The 21,573-nt window shown below is 34.3% G+C and overlaps 3 protein-coding genes across 5 annotated transcripts; 2 read left to right on the top strand and 1 right to left on the bottom strand.

Moving 5' to 3' along the window:
- Positions 1-1,747: 1,747 nt before the first annotated feature.
- Positions 1,748-3,992, top strand: LOC112782655 (uncharacterized). Of its 2 annotated transcripts, XM_072229925.1 has the most exons (5): positions 1,748-1,958; positions 2,139-2,210; positions 2,419-2,729; positions 2,850-2,948; positions 3,041-3,992. In XM_072229925.1, exons 2-5 carry the CDS (start codon positions 2,165-2,167, stop codon positions 3,872-3,874), a joined length of 1,290 nt encoding a protein of 429 aa, XP_072086026.1. In that variant the 5' UTR covers positions 1,748-1,958; positions 2,139-2,164; the 3' UTR covers positions 3,875-3,992. The 2 variants fall into 2 exon arrangements, with proteins under 2 accessions (XP_072086026.1, XP_025680925.1); XM_025825140.2 differs by having other exon boundaries at positions 1,748-2,210.
- An 8,669-nt stretch (positions 3,993-12,661) lies between these two features.
- LOC112782664 (uncharacterized) lies at positions 12,662-15,869 on the top strand. Of its 2 annotated transcripts, none has more exons than XM_025825159.2 (6): positions 12,662-12,983; positions 13,129-13,254; positions 14,159-14,232; positions 14,313-14,392; positions 14,728-14,879; positions 15,503-15,869. In XM_025825159.2, the coding sequence occupies exons 1-6, from the start codon at positions 12,980-12,982 to the stop codon at positions 15,565-15,567; spliced, it is 501 nt and encodes a 166-aa protein (XP_025680944.1). In that variant the 5' UTR covers positions 12,662-12,979; the 3' UTR covers positions 15,568-15,869. The 2 variants fall into 2 exon arrangements, with proteins under 2 accessions (XP_025680944.1, XP_025680945.1); XM_025825160.3 differs by having other exon boundaries at positions 12,701-12,983; positions 13,111-13,254.
- Positions 15,870-16,218: 349 nt separating this feature from the next.
- LOC112782663 (EID1-like F-box protein 2) lies at positions 16,219-19,228 on the bottom strand. The gene is made up of 4 exons (XM_025825156.2): positions 19,013-19,228; positions 18,450-18,615; positions 17,377-18,150; positions 16,219-16,446 (listed from the first exon to the last, which is right to left on the bottom strand). Exon 3 carries the CDS (start codon positions 18,139-18,141, stop codon positions 17,395-17,397), a length of 747 nt encoding a protein of 248 aa, XP_025680941.1. The 5' UTR covers positions 18,142-18,150; positions 18,450-18,615; positions 19,013-19,228; the 3' UTR covers positions 16,219-16,446; positions 17,377-17,394.
- Between the last annotated feature and the right edge of the window lie 2,345 nt (positions 19,229-21,573).

Below are 21,573 nucleotides of genomic sequence, written 5' to 3'. Positions count from 1 at the left end.
ATAGTAATGATGTGGGGAGATTAAATTTTACTAAATATAGTTTTAGAACTCAAGGCATGTTACCACTTCATTGAATATAATTTTAGAACTTAGGAATGCTTAGCATGTCATAATACGTGATACGATATAATATAACGAAATAACAATTTGAGCCAAACTTAAGAAGATATGCAGTGCTGCGAATAACAATAAAGTTAGACGACCAAGTTTTTTTTAAATCAAGTACTGAACCAAGTTAGAGCGTGCTTTTTCAAATGTATATGTAATTATGTATACATTGTGCTATTTCTTCATCTTCTTCTTCTTTCTCTTTCTTTTTTTTTTTTATTTTTATTATTATTGTTGTTATCTTCTTTTTTTTCTTCTTCTTCTTTAATGTCATCATGATCCTCGTCTTTTTTTCTTCTCTTGTTTAATTTTTTCTCCCTTTTCCTTCGCAACTTCCTTCATCATCGTTGTCATCTTGTCCTGGTCGTCTTTTACGTCTTCTTTTTCTCTTATATATGTTTAAAAAATTAGAACATAAAAAGTTTGCAGAATAAATTTTTTTTTAAAGAACTACGTATCCAAAACATAGACATCCAATTAATAATATATATTAAGCACAAAAAAATTTTATACGCAACACAAATTTTTGAAGTACATGTTCAAAACATTGACTTATTTTTTTTGTTGGGCTTGTGTCAACTTAGTTGCTAGATTTTATGACAAGCGAGTTTGTACATGTAGCATCACCAATAATATATATATAAAAGATATAATATTAAAATTTGTAAAATAACTCAAAATAACTATCTAAAAACAAAGAAACACATATATTAATTAGGTGTGTTTTACTCAAATTTTTGTTCCATTGTTAACAACAAATAAATCAACAATTTTCGAGGTTTGTTTCACAATCTTAATTTAAGGAGCGAAAATGACTCCTTTTGTGGATGTCTCAATGTCTCAATTGTAGTTTCGAAAGTAAAATTAAAGATGAAAAGAAAAACATACAAGGTGTCGGAGGCAAAGTAAAATGCAGAAATTAAAACAAACAGGAAATTAAAAAGAAGATGAAGGAAGAAACACCAACGTAAAAGAGAAAAAGACGTAAAAGTAGAGGAATTTTATTAATAAAAATTGGAAAAAAGCAAAGTACAAGTGTTTGAGTTCAGAGGAATTACTTAGGATTCCCAATTTTATTCTGTGATACCAAGGGACTGAGAGCGTTTTTTGGGTTTCTAAGCGTTTTTCAAGAAGAACTGAACTGATTATAATATTTTCCTAAAGTTCTATTTATAGATTAGCCTAATATCAGCTAATAGTTACCATTTGTACACCACTTACAAAAAATTTGAATTTCTTGTAACTGTTCCCGCACTTCTTGCTTGATGTTAATTTCAAAATTTAAATAAATAACCAACTATCAAATGATCTAATTTAATTTAAAATAAATATAAATATTATATATAGAAATATTACCAAATAACTAATTATTTCTTTTTATAATTTTCTTATAAAAATTATATTTTGTCTAACATAATGCCCCCAAAACTTTTTACTTGAAGTCATACAGGAATTGAAAGTGAAAAAATTTTGTTGTTTATAATAATAAGAGAAGTATATACAAACGTATGTTTATTTATTTATTTATTTATTATTTTTTTTAAAGTATATAAATGATAACAATAAATGTTGATAAGGATGAAATTTTGAAACGCCATTTAGAAAGTACATAAGAGTATTGTACTCTTTCCCCTTTTCTTTGTTATTTTGTTTATTTATTTAAATTGGTTAAACAAAAAGTGAAATCACTCAGTCCTCTTATCTTCTTGTGGTACATGTGAGAAAGATAATACGCTAGTTAAACTTTTTCTTCAACTCTGTACCCCCACGTACTCCCAAATTTTATCTATTACGATTGGCTTTTTCTGTTCACAAAGGTTTGATTATACCTAATTTTTTCAATATTCCAGGTAAGATTTTACTGCTAGCTCCATCTTTATCTTTTCTTTTCCATTAATGATTGTGAAGAACCCTAACCCTAAAAATGGCATGCAAAGTATCCCTTGTATTATTTATGACTATGAGTACTCGAATCTTACTCTGAAGAACATTCTTTTTTTGGTGGAAAAATTATTACTCCTCTATTGAAGTTGCTTTCAGTACTTGCTGTCAAAGGATGACCACTGTTCTTGTAATGCAACAAGTGAGAAGAGCAAAAAAGGGTAATTACCACTAAACTATTTGCTCATTTTATTATTATTATTATTATTATTATTATTAGTTAGGGTAATTTCCTCTATTAGTAACATGTACTCTCTGTGTTGTTGCTATTAATTTTCTTCATGCACAATGTCTTCTAAGGCTATCACAATGGCACTTGTTTTAATTATTTTTTCATTATTATTATATATATATATTTTATTATTACAGAGAACACAACTACCTCACTTGCCGCAAATCCTCTTTTGAGAAAGTCTTCTAGTAAGCTTGTAGGAAAAAAGAAATGCAATTTTAATTGCTCAAACCGTCGGGTAAGAAGAAGACTTGAACCAATTGAAGTTTCAATATCTTCAAGTAGTAATGATAAGAATGACACATCAAATACATCCAATGACAATCTTGATGGACTGATAATCTCTCGACACAATGAAAGGGACAACGAGAACACCTCGTCAAGTGATGAATCAGTCAGTAAATTCGATGTCAATGCTCTTAGCCCCAGTGACCGGCTTGCTTCTCAGGTATTTTTACATATTTTTACATTGAAATAACATCATCTTAAAGAACTTATATGGTGATGATACTTCTCATGCTGAGTCCCCTTTTTATTACCTTTGTCCTCATTTTACTTTTTGATTTAGGTCACTGTGACTCTTACCATTTCTTTAATCGTGCCTAATACTGAAAATATGATGGCTGCCACATCTAATAAGCCTATACCCAAAACCAATGCAAATAAGGTATGACATGTCATTTAGCCTGATGGTTGGTATCTCTTCCTTGTATCTTCTTTATTTTTATGTTAACATTCGCTTTTGCATTTTTTGTCTAGCTTCAAAATTCTGAAATCTCCCCAAGTGAGCGGTCAGAAAAACAAATACTCATCGCTTTCATCCATGCTCAGACCCCTAATGTAGTGAATGATTTATTGGCTGATTTAGAAAGTCTAAATGAAGCATATGCATGTAGTATGGATACACAGAAGGCCATAGTTGAATCTTATTCTACCATTCAAAGTCACCCTTCAACAGAGCAGCCCCATACTACACCTCCCACAACCAAGATTGTTGACAATTCCATCCTGCTTCCATTAAGCCAACAACTCAATGTCATTCTATCCAAACCTGTTTTGACACTTGCTACGGATCCGCAGTTTAAGGCTCAGCTTTCCGATATTCTTCAAACTTTTTCAACTACACCACATCCTGAGACTATTGATCCTTTGTTGGCTCACTTGCGGAAAGTTTATGAGGATCTTTATGCCAAATTTTCAGATTCTCAGGCAGCCATCTCATCGTGTCAACAATTAACTGAATCTCTTTCTAAATTGAAACAAGACACCTCCTCTTTTGAGGCTGTCAAAGCTACCCTGGCTGTCCATATTACAAAAGCTAAAGATCGGGCTCATGAGCTATCTGAGGAGATTCGATACTTAGAACAACAGCTGACTGTCAAGAGAGGAGCAAAAAGTAGGCTGGACGCTGCTTTGATAAAGAATGAGGCTCAATTTGCCAAAGCAAGTAGCATGCTTGACAGTAGCAATGCAGCCTTACAGTCACTTGAAGAGAAGATGCCCTCCTCACAGGAAGCTGCCAAAGAAGTCAGGAACTTCCAAACCGCTCTCCAAGCTGAAGTTATTCGCTTGAAGGAGATCTTTGAAACCTAGTCTTGTATTTCTTATGTGAACATTTGTGATTTTAATATGTGTCTGCAATCTTCACTTTTTGAACCTTTAGAATTTTGTTTATTACTCGCTTTTGAATGCACTCTATCCTTATTTTGGAGATTGGACACTTGCTATTTTTTTTTCTTTGGACACTTCAACTGGATATTTTCGTGTCCTTAAACATGTGGAATGTTTATCTCATGTATGCCTGGCCTATATACCTTTAAATATTTGCCATTTATTGAAGGAATTCTTCTTCCTGATCCGATTTCAAGAATCTTATAGGTATTTCCAGAATAAACTTTGTCAACTACATAAAGTCCTTCCCAAGTTGGAGACCACTTACCATAAGTTTTTGACTTTTTTTCTATAGGAAAAATTGTTTTTCACACTAAATCTCCAACTGCAAATGTCTTTGCTTTAACACGGCGGTTGTATGATTTTGACATAATCTCTTTTTGTCGAATCACCCGCTCTAAAGCTCTCAACCTTTCGTCATCTAGTTCATTGAGCTCATCATGCAAAGAATTCCAATAATCTACTACTGGTATTTCGTCTTGTCTGGCCACCCTTATACTTTACAGATTAATATCAATTGGCAACACCGCATCATGACCGTAAACTAACTTATACGGGGTGGTTCCAGTAGAATCTCTTGGAGAATTTCGATAAGCCCAAAGAACTTGACTGAGAGTTTGGTGCTAATTTCTTGGCTGCCTTCCAATGTATTTTTTAATTAATGCAATCAAAATTTTATTCGCTGCCTCCACTTGTCCATTGGCCTGGGCATAATATGGTGTAGAAGAAAGCATTTTTATATCCCTAGATTTGGCATATTCCATGACCTTTTTTCCAATAAACATGGTTCCTTGATCAATGGTAATAGACTGAGAAATTCCAAACCTATGCACAATATGCTCCTCAATAAAATCTATTATTTCATTGTGAGTCACCTCCCTCAGAGGGATAGCCTCTACCCATTTAGAAAAATAATCAACACCAACCAAAATGAACTTATGACCTTTAGAAGAAGGTGGGTGAATATGTCCGATAAGATCTAGAGCCCAACCTCTAAATGGCCATGGCTTAATTATAACATGCAGTTCTGACGCTGGAATATGTTGAAGGCTTCCATGTTTTTGGCATTCTTCACAGGACCTGGCATAATTTATACAATCTCTTTGAATAGTTGGCCAATACAATCTTCTCCTATTTATCACCCAATTCATTTTTTTCCCTGATTGATGGGCACCATAAATTCCCTCATGCACTTCAGCAAGAGCCAAATACGCTTTTTTTTCTCCCAAACATGTCAAGAGGTTTCCGTCAACAGATTTCTTAAACAAGACATTACTTATTAGAACATAACTTTGAGCCCTATATTTAAGTTTTCTATCGACACTAAGACTTGGATTTTTTAAATATTCTACAATTGGTACTCTCCAATCTTCTGGGTCTAGTTTTTCTAATGACAACACTTCTCTTTCTCTCAAAGGCATAAATATGTCCTTTATCCTTACCAATTTTTCTAGTGTTGAGGGCTTGATCTTATATTTTGAAGCAATTTGAGCTAATTCATTTGCTTCTTGATTTAACTCCCTTGGAACATGCCTTACAATGACATTATCAAATTTACTCAACAACTCTGTAGCCACATTGAAATACTTTCTTAAATTTTCACTAACACACCTATATTCAAGTGATACTTGACGGACTACAAGCTGTGAATCTCCAAAAATTTCTACATTTTAACTCCTCTTTCTAATAATAATTCCAGTCCCATTATTAATGCTTCATACTCTGCCTCATTGTTGGAACATGAATAATTCAATTCAAAGTGGAATTTACTTGGCTCGCCACTTGGAGAAATAATTAAAATTCCTATACCAACACCACCCTTATGGCATGAACTATCAAAATATAATTTTCAAGGCACCAAACCAATGAAACCCAGTAAACTCTCATCAATGTCAATACAAGGATGATCAACCAGGAAATCAGCTAGAACCTGACCCTTAACGGCTCTTGCAGGAACAAAATTGTAAAGAAAATTTCGTTAAGGCCAGCATCCATTTTCCTAGTCTACCATGCAATATTGGAGAAGACAACATATATTTAAGAACATCAAACTTAGAAATTACATAAACATTCCTAGGAATTAGATAGTACTTAAGTTTTAAACAAGAAAAATATAAAGCTAAACAAAGTTTCTCAATTGGAGAATAACGGCTCTCAACATCATTTAGCACACGACTTAGATAATAAATCACTCTCTCGTTGCCATTCTCATCTTCTTGAGCCAGCATTCCACCAATTGTTACTTCAGAAGCTGACACGTAAAGTTTTAGAGGTGCTCCGTGCCTTGGAGGTGTCATAATAGGAGGATTAGTCAAATACTGATTGATGTTGTCAAAAGTTTCTTGATGCTCTATTTTCCATTGGAACTCTTCCTCTTTTTTCAACTTGATCAGAGGCGCAAAAACCTTGGTTTTTCCTGACAGATTGGAAATGAACCTTCTGAGGTAATTGACCTTCCCTAAAAATGCTTGTAGTTGCTTTTTGTTAGCTGGAGGGGGAGCCTCTAAGATAGCCTTTGCCTTATTTTTGTCAATTTCAATCCCTTTTTTCTGTACCAAGAAACCAAGAAAATTTTCTGCACTCACACCAAAAGCACATTTTAAGGGATTCATTTTCAACTTATGCTTTCTCATTCTTTCAAATGCTTTTTTTTTTAAGTTTTCTAGATGCTCTTTTTTAGCATTTGATTTGACAACCACATCATCAACATAAATTTCCATAAAATTTTCAATAAAGTCATGAAAAATTTTATTCATCACCCTTTGATAAGTTGCACCAGTATTTTTTAGCCTAAATGACATCACAACCCATTCAAAAGTTCCTAAAGCACCTGGGCACCTAAATGCTGTTTTTGACACATCTTCTTCAGCTATGTATATTTGATTATAACCTGAATATCCATCCATAAAACTTAACATTTCATGACCAGCAGTAGAATCTATCAACATATCAGCTATAGGCATTGGATATTCATCTTTTGGTGTTGCAGAATTTAAATTTCTAAAATCAATGCAAACCCTTAATTTTTCATTCTTTTTCATGATAGGGACAATACTAGAAATCCAGTTGACATACCTTGTTGTTCTTATAAACTTAGCCTTAAGAAGTCTTTCAATCTCTTCTTTAATCTTCTGCACGACTGCAGGAGCAAATCTCCTTGGTGGCTGCTTGACAGGTTTAACATTGGCTTTCAATGGCAATTGATCTTTTACTAATTCACGACTCAAGCCTGGCATCTCTGCATAATTCTATACAAAACAGTCGCAATATTCCTTCAAAATCTCCACCATTTCTTTTTTGAAATCATCAGGAAGCATCTTGCTCACATATGTTGGTCTAGGATAATCACCGTTACCAATATCTACTTCCTCCAAAGGATCCTGCACTTCAAACTTTTTTACAGTGTCAGTATTATTTTTTCAAAACCTAAAGGACCATCATCATATATACAATCATAAGGTACACTGTCAATGCACCCTTCTCTGTCTGCCATATAGGCTGACAGCCGAGCCAGTTGGCTCGTCAAGCTCATCTAAGTTTCTCCTGAGGCCGTATCCGCCCCGGCCTTAGGGACCAAAATAAAACCATTCATATCTATTTTGCACATCTCAATATTTTCAGGATTAAATGCATTGGTGTCAACTGTCAGCGGCTTGACTCCAGAATTATACATCTTGAACTCCACATGCATCTCATCATAGTAACAAGTACTATTGTCAGCAAGAACTTCTTCCACTCCTCCATCTTCATTCCAGAAAATTAATTTTTGATGTAAAGTGGATGGAATAGCACCCATTCCATGAATCCAATCATGTCTCAAAAGCAAGTTAAAACCAGCCTTTGAAGAAACCACAACAAATAGAGTTGGCCTATTAACAGAACCAACCTCAATTGACAGTAGAACCACACCTCTAACAGAAGAAGTCCTTTCATTAAAATCTGTTACCCCAATGCTACTTTTAATCAGATCTTTTTCAGTCTTTCCAAGCCTTCCCATCATTCTTTCAGGCATGAGATTAACAGCAGCTCCCCCGTCAACCAAAATCTTATTGACTATCCTTCCATCAACACGAGCCTTGATATGCAGTGGACGCAAGTGTTCCTTATCATTTTCAGTAGGCTTCTCAAATAATCCTCCACCACACATATTGTCATCTAGCAATAAGCATTCGCTTCCAGGGAAGACATCATAACAATCATCTTCTAATGACTCTACTTCCTGGACTTGACTATACTCCTCAGGCAGTATTGACACCACAGCTATAGGTTTCTTAACACCAAATATTGCTTCTAAGCTGTCATAAAAACCAGTGTCAAAATTATCAGTAATTAAATCTTCATCCTTTTCTCCCTTATTTTCAACCATTGCCCTCTTCCCAGTAAGATTTTTCTTGACATTTTTATTGCATTTAGGGTGATTAGAAGAATTTCCTGTTTATGCAGACTTGGCCATGGTTGGCAAAGGAGGAAAATCTACTCCATGTCCCTTGTATGGATCCAAAGGAACATACTCAGATATATTCTCTTTCTGCTCAAAAGTTGTAAAAGGAGAATATTTTGGAATATTTTGACAATTTGGCCAAGAAGAATAATTAGGAACCTGGTGCATGTTAGGATTATAACAAGAATAAATTGGTTTTGAGGGAATATGCACATTTTTTAGAATATATATACTACCTCCGTTTTCTGCATGATTCATATTCCATAACTGAGACTCATAGTACCTAGGCTTGAAAGGTCTAGACTTCACCCATTTGTTTTTTCCTCTTGCAAAAGTAGTAGGTTGATTCTGCATATTTCTCACATTCTGGACCCATTTATTGTTTGAAATTTTGGTGGAGGAACTCTTGTCTTTTGAGAAAATTCATCAAGTTTTCCATCAATCATGACCATAGTCTTCATCTTCTGGTTGACGGGTTATACCCCAGTGTTGTTGACGCACTTGTTCAAAGGAGTTTGACCGCCCAACTTTTATTTTCCCTCGGCTATCTTCCGCTTTAGCTCGTTAGTTTCATTTTCTTTTTCAGCAATCTTCTTTCTCAACTCAGCCTTTTCTTTCTCTTCAACTTTGTACTTTTCAAACTCTTTTGCAGCTTCCTTGTCAAAAACAACATTGCACTTTGGGCACATGGCGATGGTACTGTCAGATTCTTTAATTCTCAACAAAAAATCTAACAGATCCTCACCAGGACGAGGATAAACTGACTTCTTATCTTGCTCAAAGACTCTCAGGTCTTTATTTTCATCTTTAGCACTAACCATTGTGGCATCAACTTTTACCATGTTGATTGACAAATTGAATGGCTCAACATAATTTGAGTCAGCAGCAAATGGTTCAGTGTCCACCTTCATAATAGTTTTATCCTCAAACTTCAATCTTTCCTCCTCAATTGCTTTTTGTATCAAGTCCCTGAAACGGACGCAATTATTAGTGGTGTGTGAAAATACCTGATGAAACTTACAAAATTTTTTATTCTTTATTTCATCAGCTGAAGGCATTTTTTTTCCTTCTGGTAAAATAAGCTGTTTATCTTTTAAAAAACCTCAAATATTTGATCTGCCTTAGAAATATCAAAAGAATAAGTCTTATTTTCAACTTTAGAATAAGAAGAAACTTTTTCTTTTCCTTTAACAGGCTTCAAAGATTTGCATACATAAGGAGGACCCCCACATAATTCAGCAATATAAATCTCTTTCTCATCTGAATCACTACTATCAGAAAAACAATAAACATATGCAACTTTTTTTGAATCCTTTTTAAAATTTTCTTTTTCTTTCTTAATTTGTTCTATCTGTCTTACTCTTTCAGCTAACTGGGAAAGATCTCAAATTCTAACCCATTAGTAGCTATTTTGACAACTTCAGTTTCCAGAATCGGAGTAAAACACTTATTTCTCATGTTTCTAAATCGCACCAAATAAGTATCAATGGATTCTCCTTCTGCACGTTTGACAGAGAATAAATCCATAAGACTAACTTTCAATTCACCTCGAAAAAACTGATTATGAAAATTTCTTTCTAACTGTGCCCAAGAATGAATAGAATTTGGTCTCAAGTTGGAGAACCATGTGAATGCATTTTTTGTTAAAGAAGAAGGAAAGTATCTCATCTTGAGATATTCATTAGAAGCTGCTTCTCCAATTTCAACAGTATATCGAGCAATATGCTCTACTGTAGACTCATTTTCTTCTCCAGAAAATTTTGTAAGGGATTTTGAAATTTTTCAACCCCTTGGGAGCTCTGCTTGTTGGACACATTCAGGAAAAGCAGACACAAAATATGGTCTATTTAAGCAACCAACATTAAATTCCAAACGGTTTAAAACTTGTTCAACATTTCTTGTTAGATTATAATGCTCCCCTAAGTTGTTTTGCCTAAGTCTTTCTAACATATCATCAGCATTTTGACCATGTCTAGGCATATGGACATCATAATTAGGAATTGCTCCACCATTTTGATTGACATTATCAAATCTTAAACCCTGGTTATCATTTTCTTCTAAATTTACCACAGTAGCAATCCTATTAACTTGCCTATTTAATTGTTCAATTCTAGTGTTTGTGTTTTCTAAAAGAGGATTTAAAACTGTCACCATTTGATGAGTTAACATGTTTACTAGATCATGGTGACTTTCATCCATCTGTTGCCTAATATTTGCTAAAGATCCCACAGTTTAACTAGGTTGATTAACAGGCATTGCTCTTGACATGTCAGGAAATACAAGTCTAGAATTTTCTACCCTAGTGACAGTGGATTTAGTAGAATTAGATGCACTGTTATTTCTTGTATTAATAGAATATGAAAAATTTTGTTGTGATACGTGTGAACCTGACACCCCAGAAACAGGTACATTTGACATGCCATATGGATTTTGATAAATAGGATTTTGAAAAGTTGAGTAGAGAGGCACAGGCAATCCTTGTGTCACCATGGAGGGGACATACCCCGGTGGCAAGCCATATATGGCAGCCACCCCACGGTATTTATGTGAGTTGCATTTAACCCTGTATGGGCATGGCCAACGCCATCATGCCTCACTGACATCAAGGTAGGCTCTGCGTTTGAAACCACAGGAGAATTTTCGGATTCATTTCCTCTAATCTCATCACTAGAAGTAGAAGAAGATGCTGCAGAAGTATTTGACATGTCAACTAACACTGATTTTCTTGGCTCTGGACGCACGAACTTACCACTGCGCAACCACATGCAAATTCAAAACTCTTGCTTTTTCTTTTGACAAACTACAATCTATTGACAAGGTCCCACCGAGCGTGCCAATTTGTTTTACTCAAATTTTTGTTCCATTGTTAACAACAAATAAATCAATAATTTTCGAGTTTTGTTTCACAATCTTAATTTAAGGAGCGGAAACGACTCCTTTTGTGGATGTCTCAAGGTCTCAATTGTAGTTTCGAAAGTAAAATTAAAGATGAAAAGAAAACATGCAAGGTGTCGGAGGCAAAGTAAAATGCAGAAATTAAAACAAACAGGAAATTAAAAAGAAGATGAAGGAAGAAACACAAACGTAAAAGAGAAAAAGACGTAAAAGTAGAGGAATTTTATTAATAAAAACTGGAAAAAAACAAAGTACAAGTGTTTAAGTTCAGAGGAATTACTTAAGATTTCCAATTTTACTCTGTGATGCCAAGGGGTTGAGAGCATTTTTTGGGTTTCTAAGCGTTTTCCAAGAAAAACTGAACTGATTATAATGTTTTCTTAAAGCTCTATTTATAGACTAGCCTAATATCAGCTAACAGTTACCATTTGTACACCACTTGCAGAAAATTTGAATTTCTTGTAACTGTTCTCGCACTTCTTGCTTGATGTTAATTTCAAAATTTAAATAAATAACCAACTATCAAATGATCTAATTTAATTTAAAATAGATATAAATATTATATATAGGAACATTACCAAATAATTAATTATTTCTTTTTATAATTTTCTTATAAAAATTATATTTTGTCTAACAGCAAGTAATTGAATTTTCTTAATGTATGAAAAGGACAAGGAGCAGAGGGGGGAGGAGGGGTTTGTTTGAGCGGCCAAGAGGGTTGTCCGTCAGAGGGAAACAGGTGTGGGCAGCAACCGTAGTGGCGATTCGCCCATGGGCACGGTGGCAGCTGAGTGGGCCGTCCATCCGGGCGAGGAATCGGTGATCGTGGAACCAACCCATCTAAACACATGACTTCATCTGCTTATCTAAACACGTAAATTTGATTAGATACATGAATTTACGGACTCATCTAAATATGAATTTAATTAGATAATCGGTATAAAATGTCATAAATAAATCTTGTTATAAATATCTTTACAATTAATATTAAGTGGTGAAGAATAATGCACTCCAAAAAAAAAAGTAAAGTATTTTTTAAAAATTAACTTATTATTAAAAATAAATTAAAAAAAATAGAAAATAAAATATCATGAACTCTAAATTTTAAAGTATAATAATAAATTCTAAATTCTAAATTATTGGTACCAAATATAATAAGTAAAGAGGTAAACAGAAAACATTTAAAAATGAGCTAAACAAAATCTCTTTTCAATTAAATCCTATTTTTTTTCCAATGAATAATAGTTTAAATGTGATAGTCTTCTCATATTCACTTAAAAAGTTGCGAGTTTGAGTCTTCCTATTTTCGATAAAAAAAAAAACTCCTTTTTCCATAATTTCAAGATGTTTATTTTGACAAAATCTTCTATCATTTTTCTTTTTTAAAAAAGACCTTTTCAATGATTTAGCACAAAATTAGTTGTTCATCAACGAAAGAAAAGGTGAGAGGTAGTGACAAAAAAAAAAAAAAAGGGTGAGAAGAGGGTTAAACGACAAGTCGTGAAGTGTAAAGGTGAGAGTAACAGGGAGCCACAAAACGGCAACCGTCGGCTAATAACTGATGCCGCTACTTTGAGTCGGTTTCGTTTTCCATCATTCAATTTCGTCTCCAAGGACCAAGCTTCTCTTCCTTTCGCTTTCACAGTTTGCAGTGTCACTGTGTCATTCAACATAACCAACTTAACTGCCCAATGGGTCAGTGTTTTATTTTTTTCCTCTTATTTTAAAATTTGGTCTTTGATCATGAGCTGTTGATAATATTAAAAATCCAAACTTTATTGGTTTGAATTCGCTTCCCAATTTTTCCGTCACTTATTTTTAGGTTAAAATTTTGTGGCAGAGGAGATAGAAGAGAAGATGGAGGAGATGGAAGGAATGGCATCAATAGCATTGTTACCAAGTGGTTCTTTATCGGGACACTTCATCCAACTTCCCCATTCTATCTGCTATGGTCTTCATGGCTCTGGTATATTATTATCTATAATTTTTTTAATTATTTCTTTTTGAAGTAATTTTCAATTTTGTGAATGTGTTTAGGAAGACTGAAATTTGAGTTTAGGTACTATTGAATATTAGTTAGAATATAAACCAAAAAGTGATACTTTAATAGTTTCCTCTAGTGCTAGCAAATTGAATTTCTTTGTGTGTTTGCAATTATCACTGGGTTTCAAGTAACCTTGAAGTAACGGTTGAGTTGTCTATGAAGTCAGAAGTTCAATCAATAGAGCCACTAATGTTTGCAATAGGTTAGACTGTCTACATTACACGATTCGGGTGCAGCTCTTCCCTAAACTCTATGAAATGCCAAATGCTTTACAGCGAACCGCTCGTTAATCTAATATCATTTGAGTTTGCTTGATGAAAAATGAGGCACAGACCTAGATCATGCCATGAGATAAATGTAGGGTCTAAATCAATTGCACCCTTTCATAGAAATAGAGCCAGTGTTGGTGATTAGTCTGCCTTTCTCTTCATTGGATTGGGGATTATCATTGGAAATTTTCTTTCTAAATGCGCTTTAGGTAAACGGATAGCGTGTTTTGACAGCGGAGTTTTGTTATTTGTTCTGTTTTAGATTGTATACCATTGAATCTAAGCTGAATTACTTGCTTCTTATTAAAATTGTCAAACTTAAACTTTAAACACAGCTTACAACTTTCATTATCCTCCCTCCAACGAGTAACTCTTCCCAGAATCGCAAAAGATGTTGAGTTGGATTTATTTTACACCTTGTTGATTTATTTTATGTTGATTACTTTCTCATGGTCCTATGTGAATCTATAGGTTTTTTTTTATGTACATTCTCAGTTTTCTCCATTTAATATGATTACTTACGTGTTTCTCTTTTCCAATTTTTTCTACGGCGTAAGAATTGCCTTGTGAAAGGGAATGCAGTAGGGGTGAGGATTATCGCCTCATCAAGCTTACAATCACAGATTTCAATGTACTAACCATGACTTCTGTGTTGTTTATCTTTAGCTGTTCATCATGCACTTCATTGCCTGTTTGGTTTTGTTGAAACAGACAAAGAAAGAACAAGTTACTATTGTCGAATGCAAAGGTCATGATGCTGCTCGGTTCAATAGCATTGATCATGCTCATGGGTAAGGCATGGTGATCTTTACATTATATACTACCAGGGTCTTTTTTTTTTAAATCATATTTGATACCTAATCAGTAAAATTTTTATGGTAAACAGCCAGAATAACGGTATTAAGATGAAAGTGAATTTTCTTAATCGGGTAATCGTGTTGGTATTTGTTCTAGAGTATAGTGCAGGAATTATTGGACTCTACTAGGATTAACTATAGTTAGATTCTATGAATGGGGTTTCTCTTCTAGACATTCTTTACATTTACAAATCGAAGTTTCCATTCATTTTGATGAGTATTACATGATGACATCTTCAATTCATTGTTTTGCATTCACCTTGTAACAGTTGGGAGAAGGATGTCACAGGTATGGTTGGACAGAATAATGGGAAGAAAAGAATCATGGTTTTTTTCGAGTGCCAGACATTGAAAGCTGATAAAGCAGCCGAAGACCACATAAGACAGTTCATGCCGAAATTAATGGGGCTGGACGCCGTTGGTATGTCAATGTGACTCTCACCTAGTAGTAGTCTCCTGTTTGTTTTATCACCTAGTAGTAGTTTCCTGTTTGTTTTATGAAGGAGGGGAGCTTGGTTTATGTTGTGCCAGGTTTAAATATATCTGCATATTTATATTTAATATCATCCTGATAAACTCATTTTGATTATATTTGACTGCGTTCTAGGTAATTGCCAGACCTTTTATAATATGTGGTGCATTCCTTGCCATTTCCATGTTTCGGTTATTTTCATTTTTGTGCATACCAAATTGAAGAAAAAGGGCAGGGGGCAATGCCATACTTTTTCTGCTGTTAAATCAACTATGGCATTTCTCTTCTTGGAATCAATTTTGTTAACAGAAATCTACATCATAAACCGTGCGAGGATATTTTGATGCTACCTTCATGGCATGTATTTGCATCCTGACACATGGCTTCCTGATAGAGTTTTGTAAGGTTATCTTGCAAATGAAGGAACCTTGCATTCTTTTGAAATGTTAAATCGCCACTTTCAAATAGCAGTATCAGTTTAAGACATTTCCTTTCACAAGTTCTGCATTGTTTAAATGATTCCTCTTTCATTCTTCCATCACACATTTTGTTTGGTGATTTCCATTGTGCAGTTAACATTGGAAGGATGACAATTTCTGGGTTGGACTTTCGAAAGGACGAAGAAGAAACTGAGTAGAAAATTTACTGCAACTTGTTAAGCAAATCACCTACTTTAATCTATTTAATGTGAAGGTTACAAAGTCGTTCTCTATGACCATCCACCATTTTCGCTTCCCCTTGAAGGCTTGAAATCAGTCGAAACGAATCAATTACTTTTTCCTTTCCAATCCATTTAGGACAGCCAAGTGTTACAATTCAACTCTTTGTAAACTTAACGAATCACATGTAGAAGTCATATGCGTTATTAGTGTGCACTTACGTCGGAGTCTAAACAGCTGTTTTGATTTATATAATTTTGATAACTCATTTAAGCATGAATAGTTGAATACTTGATAAAGGTTCAACGCAGGCAACGTGAGAAAGAAGCGTGAACATGGTTGTTCCCCAATGGCAAATTGGCCTTTTTGAATTGTATTAATCAAGGCTACTAGAATCTTGTCTGCTATATCATTGACTCACATTTTCTCATAATTTAAAGCTGCGCATCAAAACAAAGAATATGAAGCCTAAGAATATACTTAACTCCTCATAACGATGGTTGGGTTTAGCAGAGTGAGAGGAATGAGAATGATACTTAACAATTATGAATTAAAGAACAACCAAATCTACCAGCCGGGTACTACAGATATTCACACAGCAACAAACATTGTTTCATGGAATGTCAGAGTTCACAGTAACAAAGCCAATATTTTGATTCATTGTTGAAAATTTTGTTCATACACTATCTATCCTTTGTAGGAAAATGCCAGCATGTGTTGACACAGCAGCAGCATCAATCAAACTCAATGGTTTAAATTTAATTCATATAATGGCATATTTGACCAGAAATTTTTACCCGATGAGTATTCCAGAAGTGCGTTCAAACCAGTACATCATGTGAATAGGGAATGCCAATCTGTTCAAAATAATTGAAGAAATGTCATATTGTGAGGACTTCAAAGTAAAAAGTAGGCAATCCAAGCATTCGTACACCTTTCAGCGTATTCTTCTACTCTTAAGAAATTATTGCATACTCGTAGAGCACTTTGGTGGATTACGCTCCATCTATCGAGATATCAGTGTTCTTTTTTATGGTAAGAATTGTATTTTCATTTGAAAGTTATTATATTAATAGATGGAGAATAATCAACCTAGATATTAAGTGCTCCCATAAGTACCCAATAATTTCTCCTTGAAACTTTGCTTCCTACTCTCTGGTAAAATATAGAAGAAGCTTCTTGACTTCCACTTGTGAAGACTCCTCTCAAACTACCAAGTATCTTGTCCATATGTACCATACTAAAATCATGAACTATCAAGCATCCCTAAAGGGCGAACAGGCTTTGTTCTTGATTCTATAAAGTGGTTTCTGTTAACATGTGTGATAATAAAAGGAGGAATTGGCAACTTGCTTTTAACATGATTTTTACTTGAATGTACCAAGAAATTATCTTTAGAGAAGTCAAGACTTAATTGATCCCCCATACTCTATCCTGTAGGGAATTTTTGAGGAGTCAAACTACGGGGATTTTATACACAAATTACAAATAACAAAATTAAAACAACCACTATTCAGGCACACCAAAATTAAGTTGGAGACAAATGGATTTTGGGTGCTCAGTATTCAATACTGGATCACAATTTTCTATAAGCTTAGTTGAGGATTTTAATCAACTAGATAACCTATGAAAAAATATTTAGCTGTTTAGCTCAGTTTGTTTTAATGAAGCCAGTTGCCGAAAATTCCAAAAAAGATTTTCAATCTTAGCGTTCAGTTTTTATATAGAAAAGAGAAACGAAAACTAAACATAAGAAAAACTCATTATTTTTAGGTATGAGAAAATACCTGAGAATCATTACAATCTTAGTCCTTCTCAGATGCCTCTTCTGATTCAGATAATGGTAACAGGGTGCAGATCCCAAGCATGTGCCCATTAAGGCAAACATAATACTCGATGCAATCTTCATATGAACCCAACCTGCAACTAGCACTTTGCGGGATCATGTTAGCCTGCAGCATGCTCCACAACTTTGCCTTACAATAAGGGCAAACCTCTGTTGGATGGAGCCTGGCAGCCTTGTTATTAAGCATCCTCCTTACATTCGAGGTCGCAAAAGACTTGAAAATTCCACGGAAGAATCCTAAATCCCCTTCTTCACCTTGGTCAAGATGTTCGCAAGGATCAGACACATATAAAACATCATTTCTGCACTGTGGTAAAAGAAAGCTCTTTCCTGATGTTCTAGAAAACCTAGTCCGATATACAAAGTGACCGGGGATCTGAATGTTTCTGAACAAACCACCTCTCTTGCATCCGGAACAGTACGTAAGCAGCTTCCCTAGGGGCCTCCAGTTTCCGTCAATACTATGGCTTCCGCTTGATTGCAGATCAAGCATCATCTTAGGAGCTCTTGTTCGACAAAACTCCTTCCACAGTACTCGCTTCGCAAGATCATCGAACCATTTGCACACACATGACAGAGTGGCAATTAACTTGGGGTTCCAATTCAAACGATGAAAAACCAAGAATAACACATCTTCACTTAAATGCCCCTTGGTGCATTGACAACTAGCTGAGTGTACACACCTATATTGCTTTGTCAGAATCATTTTCTACACCTGCGAAAGCTCGAAGATTTTGAAGTTATTAGTTTATAACAACTCTTATTTGTCATGCTTTAGGTTATTCATAATTTGACAACCTAGAAACCTAATTTCTTAACTAGTTACATCATGGAGAATTGGAAACTAAGAGAACCCATACTTAATTGTTCAGGTAAAAAAGTTTAGTCCATACATTAAGAATTCACCTCATCACAGGCATCTTCATAAAGTACTCAAAAGTTGATTCAAGAAAAGGAAACAAAATCTTCTACACAAATTCAAATGCGGAATAGGATTTCGGCGCGGACACTTACAAGAAAAACTCGATCAATAAAGGAGCTCCGAAGAGAGGGGGTTGTTCAATTCAATTCATTTCAGTTCAGTTCAAGCAACAGCACTTCAACCAAGATCAGCCTTAAAAATTTCTTCCAAATTCAAGCACCTAGGAGCTCAAAAAATTCCCCAAATTCCGCATCTCATCTATAAAAGCGGTTAACAAACAAAAGAAGATAAATTAACCACAGTAGCAACAGCTCAACATTACATAACAAATGCAAATCAAGCTACATTACAGAACAAAATTCTTCAACATGTTCATTACACACAGCACAGTCAGTTACACAAGAATCCCTTACTAAATAGACAAAACATCCAAAATGATCCATCACTAGATTTCACAACAAACCACACTCTAATTCTCTAAATTTACTAAAACACCCTCCATTCTCCTTTTTTTTTCCAGAAAGGAAACCAAAAAACGAAAAATGGATCAGAAGAAGTTGAAAACCCCCAAATCTTTTGAGAGAAACACTTCCCTGCATGCAATTGATAAAAAGAACAGCAAATTCAACAAGCAAAAAGATAGAAAGCAACTAACTTTGCTTGCAGAAAGTTGCAACAGCAAAAGGCTTCAGTAGTTTTCAGCTTCCAGCAGGGGCAATTCTGTCCAGACAAAAGAAAGGAAAGAAAGCACAAAACAAACACTCAAGGGCAAGGCATAAAAAATGTAGAGAAAGAAAGGTTTAAGAAGAAGAGAGAGAGAGAAAAAAACAAAGGCTTTTGGGTTGGGTTTTGCATTGTGGTTATGAAGCAGAGAGAAAGAGAGTGAGAGAGTTTCAGATATATTGAAGTGAGGAGTAATGATATAATGACAGGGTCGGTAAAAATGAGTTCCGTGAATGACAAGTGATAAGAGGAAACGTGGCAGTGAGTCCAGCTGGCAGTGGAGAATGGTTACGTGGCATTCGTGCAATGGAAAAGTTTATTGTGCCGCCCATTGTTTTCACCGTTCCTTAAAAATATCAAAATTCAAAAGCTCACTCTCTACACCTACATCTTGGTTCTTTTATATTCCCTTTAAATTTAATAATTGTTTTAATAACTATATGTAACTAAAAAGAGATTATTAACTTAAAGAGAGAAATAAGAACTAAGTCCAAATTTTTATTTCCTTCCACAGTGTTGGTGTGAAACTCGGCTAACTGAGAGAAAAGGACCGAAAAGTATTAAAGAGAAAAACTAGAAGTAAATGAGTATCGTTGTTATGGATAAGAATGAATGTCCATTAAATGGGTAATTCAATTTTTCTATGTTAAAAGGAATAAGTTTTTATGTTGAAGAAAATTAATAAGCTTTGAAAAAGTAAATTTTGTTTGCCTATAAATATATGTACGAGGCAAATGAACGATACACAACAACATCAATAACAATTTTCTCTCTCTCATTATATTTCTTTTGTTACCTCTTCCTTATTTATTTATTTAATTATTTTCATAACACGTTATCTGCACGAGATTTTGATCAATTTTTAGGAAGACTTCAGGTAATAAATTTTTATTATGTCGAAACTCTTTCATCTTGAATATAATGCTTTTGATATATCTGGATACTATATGCTAAAATCCATCTTGATTCAATGGATCTTGGAGATACCATTAAGACTGAAAATACATCCCAGAAGGATAAAGTCAAAGCCATAATTTTCTTTCGTCGTCATCTTAATGTATGATTGAAAAATGAATATCCCACATTAAAAGATCCTGCAGATATGTGAAAAAACCTTGAAGAAAGGTACAATCATGTGATACTTCCTTAAACCCAATATGTTAGAGAAAACTTTCTCAACCTTCCATGCCTTGAATGTGCTCCTGTAGTAGCAATAAAGAAAAATGATTTAAAAATATTCTGAGGTAATTTCTTACTTTCTTGTTGTTGAACGCAACAATGAGTTGCTCTTAAGAAATCATGAAGCATGCCCAGTTGGCGTCATCCCATTTCCTGAAGCAAATGCGGCAACTTATAACTCCAGAAGAGGTAAATAGCAAGATTTTGATAACAAAAAAAATTATGGAAGGAAAAGAAATTATGTTCATAAGAAAGGATCTCACCAGAAATGGGATAAAGAAAGAAACAATTGGCAAAGTAAATCAATTGAGGATAAATGCTTCCATTGTGGTGGAAAGGGCCATTGGTCACGTACCTGTCGTATCCCAAGGCACCTTGTTGATATTTATTAAGCATCCTTGAAAAAGGATGACAAAGAAAAGGAAACAAATTTTGTTCAAAATTATGAAAATTACACCACTCATTATGATGTATCTAATTTCTTTGAGGATCTTGAAGGAAATATTGGCTATTTGATCAATGATGGAATAGTTTGATATGTGTATGTATTTGTTAAGTATTCATGTGAATAATTTTACTGTGCATGTACTTTTATTCATTTTATTATTATTATCATCATTTGTCTTTGAAGAAAAATGGCAAGGACACATTCTTAAGATATTTGCCTTGCGGATAGTGCAAGTTCGCACACTATTCTTAAAAGTGATATATATTTTACCCATATTGTGCCACAAGAAGAGTATGTTAATACTATTATTGGCTCAGGCAATGTGATTGAAGGCTCCGGAAGAGCTATAATTTTTTTTCCTGGAGGAACAAAATTTATAATAAATAATGCACTATTATCTACCAAGTCCCTGAAGAACTTGTTAAGTTTCAAAGATATTCGACGAAATAGATATCATGTTGAGACAATGAATGAGGAAAATCATGAGTATTTATGTATCATAACTCATGATTCAAATAAGAAAGTTATATTAGAAAAATTACCCTCACTTTCATCTGGGTTGTATTATACCAAGATTAGTGCAATTGAATCACATGCCATTATAAACCAGAAGTTTACTAGCCCAAATGAATTCATAACATGGCATGATAGATTGGGTCATTCGGGAACAACCATGATGAGGAGAATTATTGAAAACTCTCATGAACATTCACTAAAGAACCAGAAGATTATTAAAACTAGTGAATTTTGTTGTGCTGCATATTCTCAAGGGAAGTTAATTTTAAGGCCATCACCAGTAAAGATTGGATTTGAGTCCCCTGAATTCCTAGAAAGGATTCAAGGTGATATATGTGGACCTATTCATC

This window comes from Arachis hypogaea, chromosome 20, assembly GCF_003086295.3.
Source record: "Arachis hypogaea cultivar Tifrunner chromosome 20, arahy.Tifrunner.gnm2.J5K5, whole genome shotgun sequence".
Lineage (NCBI taxonomy): Eukaryota > Viridiplantae > Streptophyta > Magnoliopsida > Fabales > Fabaceae > Arachis > Arachis hypogaea.
This window is presented reverse-complemented; position numbering and strand designations above follow the sequence as displayed.

What these genes read in the sequence shown, in the direction of transcription:
- LOC112782655 (XM_072229925.1), top strand. Translation starts at nt 2,165, where the DNA reads ATGACCACTGTTCTTGTAATGCAACAAGTGAGAAGAGCAAAAAAGG. An exon ending in GTGACCGGCTTGCTTCTCAG is followed by an intron (nt 2,730 to 2,849) that starts GTATTTTTACAT and finishes TTTTTGATTTAG; the next exon opens with GTCACTGTGACTCTTACCAT. An exon ending in CCAAAACCAATGCAAATAAG is followed by an intron (nt 2,949 to 3,040) that starts GTATGACATGTC and finishes TTTTTTGTCTAG; the next exon opens with CTTCAAAATTCTGAAATCTC.
- LOC112782664 (XM_025825159.2), top strand. An exon ending in TTACAATCACAGATTTCAAT is followed by an intron (nt 14,233 to 14,312) that starts GTACTAACCATG and finishes TTGTTGAAACAG; the next exon opens with ACAAAGAAAGAACAAGTTAC. An exon ending in AATGGGGCTGGACGCCGTTG is followed by an intron (nt 14,880 to 15,502) that starts GTATGTCAATGT and finishes TCCATTGTGCAG; the next exon opens with TTAACATTGGAAGGATGACA.
- LOC112782663 (XM_025825156.2), bottom strand. Translation starts at nt 18,141, where the DNA reads ATGATTCTGACAAAGCAATATAGGTGTGTACACTCAGCTAGTTGTCAA.